This window comes from Odontomachus brunneus, unplaced genomic scaffold (assembly GCF_010583005.1).
Source record: "Odontomachus brunneus isolate Ranch 3 - 2012 unplaced genomic scaffold, Obru_v1 Obru_scaffold_031, whole genome shotgun sequence".
Taxonomy (NCBI): Eukaryota; Metazoa; Arthropoda; class Insecta; order Hymenoptera; family Formicidae; genus Odontomachus; species Odontomachus brunneus.
In genome coordinates, this window is record NW_022639481.1 from 1756413 (window position 1) to 1768120 (window position 11708).

The 11708-nt window shown below is 39.8% G+C and overlaps 1 protein-coding gene and 1 long non-coding RNA gene across 3 annotated transcripts in view; one reads left to right on the forward strand and one right to left on the reverse strand.

Annotated features, from left to right (window-relative positions):
* LOC116843289 (ankyrin repeat domain-containing protein 6) overlaps positions 1 to 9888 on the reverse strand; it is a 20489-nt gene extending 10601 nt beyond the window's left edge. The window contains exons 1-3 of one of the 2 annotated variants that reach the window (XM_032813601.1): positions 9740 to 9888; positions 1914 to 2019; positions 731 to 829 (exon numbers count right to left, since the gene is read on the reverse strand). In XM_032813601.1, the coding sequence (XP_032669492.1) occupies positions 731 to 829; positions 1914 to 2006 (192 nt within the window). In that variant the 5' untranslated portion in view covers positions 2007 to 2019; positions 9740 to 9888. Of the gene's footprint in view, positions 1 to 730; positions 830 to 1870; positions 2020 to 9739 lie in introns of both variants that reach the window. The other variant, XM_032813600.1, reaches the window with a different exon arrangement.
* LOC116843291 lies at positions 9810 to 10865 on the forward strand. Its single transcript, XR_004377870.1, has 4 exons — positions 9810 to 9960; positions 10087 to 10324; positions 10405 to 10544; positions 10610 to 10865. It is a non-coding gene; the product is annotated as an uncharacterized LOC116843291 (long non-coding RNA).
* The last annotated feature ends 843 nt before the right edge of the window (positions 10866 to 11708 follow it).

Consider the following 11708-nt stretch of genomic DNA (forward strand, 5'->3'; position numbering starts at 1 on the left):
AAAAAAAAAGAATATATATATATATATATATATATATATATATATATATATATATATATATATATATATATATATATACGAAAGAGAAAAAGAGGAGAGAGTGGAGAAGGAATCAAAGGAAGGGATAGGGACGAAGCGAGAAGGAGGCGCTTTCTAGTTGACCCATGACCGGAAGTCGTACGTGCAGCCTCGAGAACTGCAAGAAATCTGTTTGCAAAGGATCCGGCCACAATCGGACAGACCAGGAGTAGAGATGGTAATTCACACAATAGGGTTTCCTAACTTCTTGAGACGCGCATCGCGGACGTCATATGTACACTTGTAACTACTATTTGTTTGGTTAACGATTTTATAGTGATAGTATATATTATATAATTCTCCGTTAACATAATTCCCCGTTATAGCATGTATCGATGTTGAGATACATATTTCCAATCGGCGTTGTTAATACATATTTCCAATGTATGTCGATCTTTAGTAGTCAAATGTTGAGGTATTTCGGTCACTACCCGGACTAATCGGATAAAGTTCTTCGGGCATCACCTGGCTGTCCTGAGTGACCGGTTATTTCGAAATCGGGCACTCGTAAGCCGAAACTTGAGGCTTTCGAGGGAGATGAAGAGGTCAATCAGCCGGTTGACTATCGACGTTAATCTCGGAACGAATATTTTCCCAGTTTACGCGGGACATAAAAATACATGAAAGAGAAAATTTATACAACACTACTCACGTCGTCCGCGGTGCTGACGTCGACGCCGCGCAGCAACAGGGTCTCGCACACTTCCACGTGACCACCTGCCGCGGCCAGCAACAGGGGCCCCCGGCCATTCTGAAACACGACAGGAATTCTGAACATCCTCGTGCGCTCGTGCCTGCAAGCGTGCTCGATAAAACACGCTAATTAAGAACCGTGCGCCGAAAACACATTCGAAAGTGAATATTTTATCGTTGTATGTGATGACCGATTCAATTTCTTCATCATCGGGAACCTAATCCTCTCTCGATACAAATGATCTCATCACGAAATCTCCGTCCCCTTTAGGATTAACTCTTTCGATTCAACTTTTCACGATATATGAGTGAATCAATTTGATACACTTTCACATTTAACACGATATCAGTTTAATTCCGCTGTATTTATGCTCGTAAATTATATTTATTGCAACTGTTCTGGAGCGTTGCTGAGGTTGCGTGTCGAATGTCATCTTCCGGCGGAGCGACGATTAATAAATCGAGCCCGGCAGCGACGGAAAAAAGTCTTGCCGGCGATTAATTTCATCGGCGCAATTAAGGCAGAAGCAACCTTAATGAGCGCGTGGATAATCGATCGGGTGGTCCATTCGTTCGTGTTTCGCGTCGCATTTGACAAATGTATATCGCGCCAGCATGCCTATCTGCATTCTTAGCTCATCCTAACCCAGGCTATCTATGCAACCGTGAGCAACACTGAGAGAGCTGTGCCGCGTGAGGGCGAATTAATTAATAGGCAAAATTAATATATCGTCGCAACAGTTCTCGCCGCTCCACGCCGTTAATAGAGCTTTCCTTCCAGCTAATGTCGCGAGCAATTACAAGAGGGAAATTTAATTTCACGATATGCATTTCATTATATTAAATAATTTATTGGCGTCCCTTTACCTCATAATATTTTATTTTTTCAGCATTTTCTAAATACGAGTGAGAAATTAAGTAAGTTTACACTCATATAGAAAATGAGTTTACATTCACATATAAGAAAATATATAAAAATAAAACGTAAGTGAAGAAGACAGTTAATCCAAACGTGATAATAAATTTTCGCTCTATTAATTGCAAAATTATTGTAACGATGTTGGAGTCAGTAATGAGAAATTTCGGATGATGCGGACACCTTGTATATACTTCTAAGAGTTTTAAGGGTTGGAGGATTATACCTCGTCGGGCAGCGGTTTAATGTCTTCGTCGAGCAAGCGTGTGACTCGAGCAACGTCGCCACGAGCAGCCGCCTCGCGCAACTTTTCTGCCATTCCAGTCGCGCATCTGCAACAAAAAACAATCATATGCCACTTAAACAGACGACATGGCAGACGACTCAAGAACAATATAATTCCAATAAGTCCAAATTCTAATATTCCTCTCACCGAGAACACACGCTAAAATGAGACTCTTCGCTAATAACACGACAAAAGGTAGAATGTTTCTTGCTTGATTTTCAGCATAAAATGCCGCACGCAGGAATTAGGCATTAAATTAATATTCTGTTACAGTCGAGTGGCCGGAACTGTCAGACTTGCACGTCTTATAAAGGGAACAAAGGTACGCAGCGCCATTGTTTTCGGAGACAATAGAGTTCTCCTTTCTTTCTCGAAAAGAAAGAAAACACACAATAACAACAAAATACGAAAACAAAGCAAAGGAAGAAAGAATAAGTCCATTGACTTTAGTCATTAACGTTAGTTGTAATAATCTCGAGAAGAAAACGATATTTGATAAATTCTATTTTGCTCTATAACTTATAAGAAACAGAACAATATTCCAAATTAACATTATTAAATTAGATTATCGAGCACTTAATGCGTTAACATTTGAAGACACAAATAAGAATTGCAAATCAATGAAAATTTTCGTTAAGAAGAAGTCGAATCAGCCTGAGGGTTCCGAGTATTGAAGTTTACGCATGTAATTTTTCATCATCCTATATCTATTTTGCCGCTTGGGTTCCTGTCGTATAATCCGTGTAACGCGCGGACAGTAAATTATCCTGGTGCCCGGTGCGGCGGTATATGATCTAGGATCCGAAGTGCGTCTGCTAATGAGGTAGACTATTACGCTCCCCTGACGGAGCGCAGCCCGTCGTCCGTTTGGAACATTAATCTCGGTCGCGATTACTTCTTTTTGGAGCCGTAACGATTCCAGAAATAACGCCATGCCGACGCTGGAGGAACGAAAGTACCCGGCGGAGTGGATTTACGAGCAGCTGAACTCGCGAATGTACCACCGAGGTGTGAATTAATACGTAACTTAAGGAAAAAGTACGGATAATCCTCGTGATTTAAGAACAAAATGCACTTAACGCGTATGTCTCAATGACGTTTCAGAAATATCGAATTTCCGTTAACTTTTGACAATAATCCCAAAAACATTGCTCACGCTGCGTCTCAGTGTTTGTTCTTTATCCTTCGAGTCTGAACATGCAAAAACTAAAATTAGATGAGTTGAAAAGGCACTGATGATATACAATTAAGAGAATGTTTAAAAGCCTATACACAGTACTATACGTAGTAGCGTAATTAGACAAGTAAAAAACTTGCAACTTACATAGTCAAAAATATAAAATTTATTAATCAAGAGAACTATATGGATGGTTACACTAGTACACTTATGTATACACTGTTAAATATTGGAGAGTCAAATTTAAACCAATTTTTTGAGTTAAATAATATTTAGTTATTTTTAACTATGTGTGTCAAAATTTACTATTTTAACACAAAACATATGTTTAAAAAAACAATCACATCTAATCAAACCATTTAAAACAATATTAAGTCATTTTTTACTAAAACAAAGGTTACATTAACGTCCACATAATAAAAAATAAACTAAATTTTAGTCAAATTTAATACATTTCTTAAGTTAAATTATTTAACTCCATTACATTAGTTAAATTAACGACATATTTAGTAGGAGCAGTGGCGACTTATAGGAATGGTTAAAAATAACTCAAATTGAGTATAATTTGTCACTACGGATTTAACAGTGTAGGCTGCTGTTAGCTTCCCATACAGCAAAAAAGTTTGAAAAGGATTTCAGAAAGATCTCAGAAAGGTTTCAGTGTTTCTGAAATCTTTCTGAAAGCTTCTGTGCTGTATGAGTCTTAAACATTGTCTTGGTACGAGAACTCTTTAGATATATTTTGCGGCAGAACGGTTGCGCCTGGCCGCCGCTGCACCCGTTTTAAAATGGGCGCGTCTTATCCGGCCTAACGTAACCATCACGTGACGCGGTCACGCGCCATGGCAGCGAATTCGAAACGTCAGGCGGCACGCGACGACGGAACCGCGTATCGTCAAGCCCTCAAGTGCCGACGCGCGCGAGTGACTGCGGATGCACGTGCGCGAGTGCGGTTTTCGCTGTTGAAGCTAATACTCTTAGAGCAATGCTGCCCAAACTCGTTTGTAATGTCAGGCTGCATCTGTTGCGAGAAGTGGAGGAAAGAGAGTTCGGGCAGAATCAGTATTGCAGGAGTAATCTGCCGAAGATATCATGAATGCGCCCTCTCTCAGAAGAATTTCAGCCGTTGCTATAGTTGCTCTTGCTTTGAGTAAAAAATGAAGAGGGGGAAAACGTGTTCTTCCCAATCACATTGCTTCCTCTTGCCTGTGCCTCTTCTTATATGCGACAAAACCTAAACTCGCCGATAAAAGGTAACCGGTGTCGTGGCGGTTATAGAACCGGCAATTTCATCGTGTTTATTTTATCTACGGCATCGATGATAGTGCGTCTCGCGAATCATAGTGTTTCCTGTCGTGATCTCGTCGCGGTATCATTACAAGCACAGCCAGCTGTATTTCGCGTCTTTCCATCATCAGTGAGATTAGAACAACTTCACAGCAGTATGTAAACCATTAGCACTCCTGTTTTTTATGTCTTTTTAAAATTCAATATTGAAAACCTAAATGATTAAGTGTCTTGTTAGAACTTCGTTCAAGTGAAAACTATATTTAAAATGAAATAAACAAAGATTAATTAAGCGTCTGTCTGAATATTAAATAATTACAAAAATTTCTCAATCGGTTGACTATAATCACACATACATAAAGCATGAATGTCGTAAATATATTTTCTTACGATTACAGAGTAATACTGATGACTGAGGTACTTAAAATTCATGACGGTAGGAGTCTAAAAAAGTGTAGGATCTCGTAGACTATAAAGTTCTTCTAGAAAACAGCCCTGTCTGCAATATCATCGACGACAGCTTAACAAAATTGCCGTCGTAAGTGTTTCCAATCGTGGTTTCGCTGACAGCCGACCTAACGACTTAATACCACGCCAACCGTATCAAGGTCGTTGTTAATTATGATCCTGCATACGGAAAGCACATCATCGACTAGCGAGAAGGAAATTTGCGAGGGAACTTCGAAAATTGCCGGTCTCCGCCCGCCATTAATCATGCACATCCGCCATCTTGGTGAACTGAAAGGGAGAAAGGGACACATGGTTATTTCGCGTAGGTTTTGCCTCTTAAAAATTGTGACGACAGGATGTGGCATCGGCAGGATATAACAGATGGCTTCGTGGATGCACGCGAAAGACCCGAAGCGTCACACACATTTATAATTCTTTTCTTTTATTTTACTAAAAAAAAAAAAACTAAAATTCCGTTTTAGTTCTTTTATTGCTTCATTTCACTTTTGTAGATCTTAACTTTTATTTTTGCCATCTTCATCTTAAAATTAAGCTTCTGTCTTAGTATCCCTTTATTACTGCATTTTATTTTTGTAGATTTCCATTTTTATTTCTGCCAGCCATCTTCATCTTAAACTTTGCTCTTGCTGTTAAGCCGTGTGATGCGGGTTTTATACGTTCCATAAGCCGCCATCCAATCGCAATGAGTCGCCATAAATGATCGGCGCGCCATAATCTCCTCATGGTCCAACGTTTCCATCGCGCCGTATTTATCACAGCGTTCATTTTTTACAGAAGTTATGACGCTCCGTCATAAGGGGCCCGGCTATATCCCGCTGTTTTAGCGCAACCCAAGTCGAAGAAGGTTATCGATCACAATCAGTTCGTCGTCCGTGAGCAATTTATCCTTTGCGATATATCTGTTTGTGGTGCAACAAGTTATATAGGTGTATTACGCTGCAGGCAGGGATGCCCGTAGCTGCATTTTGAATCGGTTGTACTTCCTAGCAAAACGTAATGGGACAGACATTCTGTCGTCGGCAAACTCTTACGTATTTTAATTTTATTAACCGGAACGCATCAGCCGGCACGTTTTTACGAAATCGACCGAAACGACGTTGCGGTGCGTTCCGCTCCACTTCGGGCGCTACCCTAATGGTCGTGCGAATAGAATCACACTGGGTGCGCCATCGATATATCCTTCTGGCCTTAAATTCTCGGAGCTTCGGGAGAGACATGTCCGACTGCGGCGGCAATGCACAACACACACGCTTCTTATTGGAATATTTGTCACGCATCCTCTTCTTGTTTCCCGCATATCTATACATATATACATAAATTGCTCATGAGCGAGATAGCGGAGGTCATAAACAGCATCTTCGCGAAGTAGCGCATTAATCCGCTATAATTCCTTCGAACCTTGGAGAACGTGCCAACTTATGGAAAAATATATATCTCGAGAAAAAAGGGAGATAGGCTACTGAAGAAATGGATTAACTGCCGAAGCGACTGAAGTGTGAAGCCCCTTCGATCGGCCACTCGAAACACCCCGCACCCATAAATCATCCGGTCGGTATATGCCATTTGATTTACTTCGGGTAATAATCTCGTATCTCAACCGGCAGTACTTAGTATTATTTTGATACTAACTTATTAGTATCAAAGACAGACGCACGCTTACGCACCCTACCTCGTTTATCTTCGGAATGTGTTACCTTGCATGGTCAACCACGCCCAGGAAAGGGTTGCCAACCTGCGTCTTTTGATCCTAGCAATTTCAATTTCTAGATCTCTCACGCAAGGAGAGTCCCTCTCTATTAGATGCTCATTAGATACTGAATGATTACTCGTCGATTTGATCGATTGTTCGTCGAGACGAGAGAAAACGAGAATATCAAAGATGGCGTCTATAAACAAATAATAGCACTATTACGACAAGATTATAATTCTCTATTTAACAATGTAAGTGTAATGTAATACACGTTGTGTATAATAGCTATATCGTTAAGTGGGAAATTATAATATTAATGCGATGTTACGGTTGCTTGCAGTTCACTGGCATTTGGAAGTTGCCGACGACTTCTGAAGAACAACTAATTCTTATCATTCTTATTGTTTTGGTCTTTAAATAAAATTATATTTAAAGCAATTAACTGCTCATGTTGGAGCGAATATTTATATTAATTTTGGGAGAATAATAATTTTTTTTTGGAAAGATAATGTTCGACATAACGTATTGACTAAATAGAACAAATCTTTCCAGTCTTTTATGACATACACAATGTGAATCAACTCTCCTCATAAAACCTACCTTGATTGGTTATATTCAATATATGTATATACATTTTGTGTTAAAAACCAAAACAATAAGAGTGTCCAGGATTTAATACATATTCGGGTATTGGCATTTATATTTTATTATTAGCTTCAATAATTGCTATTGAGTCAAGGAGATTTACTCCAATTACGGCGCTGTTGGCCAATCCTATCGATTCAACAGCATCTCTTTTTTCGTGTGCGTCAACGAAGGTAATAGTTAACCGAAGGCGATCCTTGTTTTCGCGACACTCGCAATCGCATTGCGATTTTATCCACGCGTGGCCGTCCCGAGAGAAACGGGCGACACAAAGGCAGAGTCCGGGTTTTGCGGCGCGCGCCCTAACCCAGGGAATACCCGGCAATTATCTACTCAGTCGTCTCGCTGCCTTCGACCAAACCGCTCGTCCGCCCCTTCTCGCGCATTCCTGTGCATTCCGGCCATTATCCAGCCTCGCATTGCGAGAAACGACCCTACGTCGTAATGACGGCGCGAGCCGAGAAATCCACTTCATTCGAGGATTAAACGTAGAAATTATACCCAACCGCGCCGCCCTCATCACGAGGTGTCTGAACGTCGCGACCAGAAAGAAAACCAGATTAGGGCCAAGATTATCGGTCGTCATGGGTGAACTGTTATCAAAATAATTTTCTATTCTAAGAGTCCGAATAAATCAATCGCAAATTTGATGAATAAAGCTTGAAGTGATATTCAGACGGTCAATTGTGTGCAGCAGACAATTCAAAAAGATTGGTTTTTTAAGAGTAATTTGAATTTGGATTTAAATTGATAAACTTTGTTAGATTTAGATTTAATTTAGATCTAGGTTTGAGCTCTGTTCCAACATGTGAGCTCTGTTCCAACGTTTAAGCAGAGTATAAAAAGTTGAAGTCTACGTTCAAGCTACATTATTGAGAAATTGGCTCTAAATCTAACTTCACACTTTCGCAACTGAAGCAAACTCGTTCAAATAGAGAGAGAGTTAGAAACGTCCAAGGATAGAAAGCGATCGCTGACGCTTCCGTCGACATCAGCCGGCATTTATATTACTTTTTCGAACTCGGACGGATACGATTGCATAATTTACTCGTGGCGCACGGTGTTGTCGAGCAAGTAGCGCGGCGCCGTCGCCACGTGTGAACGTACACATGTACCACCACGTGCGCACGCGAACGAATACTCGCGCGTGTAACTCGCGCGAAACCGGTATTTGCGCCTTCCACGTAAACCTTTCGGGATGTACAGGACGCTCCAACGGACTGTATAACCTAGATCAATTACAAAGTCCCAGCGCATATTGTTGATAAATTAAATATACCCATAAACTTCGCAACTGCGTTCAATTGGGAATAATTAAAAAGATAATACAGGTCTTTCTGCAAATTACGAAATTCATAGGCGTTGAATGCTAACGAATCTTTGTTCTTCGTTCCATATTGAATGAAATTTTTTAGTAGAAATTTTGGCCGTACTTTTAACCTACCTGAACTGACATTTGTATATTCTGAAGAATTGGTGTATATTTAATACATGAAAAATAAAATCCTACCAAGAATCTCTAAATAACAAGAAACGTAGAAAATATCACTGATAGATTCTAAAGAGGACTTGTGGACAAAGGTTTAGTAGATTACTAGAGATGTGCGAACTCGAATCGAATCGAATAAAGTGAAATTCGATTTGATTCAAATTCGAATCCCTATGATTCGAGTCCGAATAATTTGAAAATTTCGAATCGAAAAGATTCGAATATGGATCGCGCACATTAGCATTAACGAAGTACTATTAAAGACATCCAGCCTTACGGGAATTAGCATGACTTGAAAAGTTTGCTGTACATTAAGATTTTCTTCAAAAATATTATAAGAAGATAATGGCTTCTAGATAAACTCTTATCGACAACTGTCGGATTGATATATGACGTTGCGCAGTTTTCAAGGCTGAAACTGAAATATATTATATATTTCTTACCTTAAAATGAATTGATGATCATATGATGAACATATGATCAATGTTATCTCTCTCATACTGAAGTCATTATTTTCATGTTGAATTCAATGATTATATTAAGCAAAAATTCTTTCAACGATTCGATTCTATTTTATTCGATTCGATTCGATATAAAAATCTTTGATTCGCACATCTCTATAGATTACCCTCGTAAAAATTGTGGACAGAAACGGATAGAATCTACTGCTAAATGCAGATTTTCTATCCGCATGTTGTACTTGAAGATAGGACGGATAGCTTACAGTTAAAAACGGATAGAAATTCTGTTCGTTTCTATCTGTTTCTGTGTGCGCAATTTTTACCAGGGAGAAAAATTTTGACAAGGATAAAAGAGCTCAAAAGAAATTGATACAGACTTCAGAAGATCAAAGTAGACGTAAAGTGGAATATTGAAGACGTTTTCAACAACAAATGTTTTGGATATGTTTGCAGCAACTTGTAGAATTAACGCTGGAAATACAATAAGTTCCTGCGATCATTATACGTTTTTGCCAACTGACTCCCCCGAGTCATGAGCACACTTACCAGCCATATACGCTTATCCAAAAGGCATCGCTGGCGAGAGTAATCCTTAATCCGTGTCGGAACGTCAGATGGACAGTTTGTCCTTCACAAAATCTACTGCCGAGCAAGAAGCACAAAGCCACACATCGCTGCCAGCTCGAAACACTCCGAACGAATTGTCGCACAGCAGAACTGGCTTTCTTGTGGATATCACGTAGTACACGAAGATCGTCGATCACCAGGTATAGCGGATCATCGTCGGTATAATGGTACTCGGCCCGATAGGATTTACTTTACGACGAAATCATCTGTCACGGTATAACGTTCAAGATAGTCAACTTTAACGTGGCACCTTAACGTTTTTCTAGGAAAATAGAGTTCGTCGCAGATTGCAACAGCTCAGCTTTCGGATGATTCTTTATCGGTTGTGTAACATTAGAAAGTAAACATGGAAGATTATAATAGTCGTGAACTAATAATAAATCTAATATATTTATTATCGAGAGATTGACAATAAAGAGAGGCCAGCCAGCGACGAACACAATAGCGTTTTTCTTCTTTCAAATAAACATTTACACGTAGATACACACGTAATGTTATCAATAGGTAAGTTTTAATACAAATGGATAATCAATGTAACATTTTGGCAACTTAAATAAACAGATTGTGCGACTGTTTACTGTTAGCGTAAACTAATACGAATAGGTGAATGTTCCGGTGGAGATTTCAATGCTGTCATGAGAACAGTCGGTCGTTTTACAACAGAAAACGCAAATATATCTGATACGTCTCGTTTGCAAGAAATTACGAGACCAATAATATGAAAGTAAGTAAGCAATTAATATAATTTGGCAATGCATAATCAAATTCAATGACTATGTTCAATTTTAGCGCAAACTAAAGCTTGAGTAGGCGACTGTCCCGGCGGAGACTTTAACGCGTAGGACAAGCTGGCCGCGTCGGCCATCCAATGTGATAGAAGAAGATGTAAATAATACATCAAGGTCCCGTTTGAAAGAAATCACGAGACCGGTAATATGAAGTAATGAGTTGGGAATAAATTAAGATTTTTACGGCTTTCAACACATACTTCGACACCTCTCACAACAATACGTCTCGAAACGATCGCTTTTTAACACTACAGCGAATTATAAAGTCAGATGATCTTCGTAAAAAAATATTCGCTGAATTCGTGTAAAGTGAATTTTCGAATTCGATCCGAAAGTGATTTGCCGGATTCTGCAAAGAATTTTTCTTAAATTCTCTCGAGGAATTTTCCTCACTACTGAAGTCACTATTCGTTAATCACCTTTCCGATTATCCAAAATCAACCCTTCTCTGCCGAATTCCCATCATTCCCAGCACGAAAAGTTACAAAAATCACTCGAATTTGCCCAACGCGAAGCACACGTGTGCACACGCGGCCGCGCGACGTAATTTTCTCGTTTGCGACAACATACTCCGAATTTACGTTCGCGCTGCGTGTCGACGCGGTTACGGACTTTTCGATGTGCACTTTCGAGGACGCGTTCTTTCGACCGGAAGACTCGGAAAGGCGGCCGTACCAAGACTGGTCGCGCCGAGAGAAAGCCGCGAATCGCGAGCGAGCGGTTCTCCAGACCAGGGCAGGCGCAAGATGTCGACTCAGTGAAACTTGCACTCGCCGAAAAACGGAGTTCACCGGAGTGGCTCTGCTTGGAGAAGGCAGAAGGAGCCGACAGAAGCTGACTCAAGGTTCATACAATTCCACCGCAGGCTATGTCGTCTTGGTCGGCGTAATTTATTAGTTAATTTCTTTTAAAGTTTAAAGGAGGATGTCTTATTTAGAACACATATTTGAATATAAACAGATTCCATGTCCAAAGTATATCAAGTCATTATTTTATTTCTACGGCTTTTTACGATATTATAAATAAGTCGACATTGTATCAGCATTTTGTATAATAATTAATGTTAATGGCAATAAGTTTCAGTCAACGTCGAGTTTGTG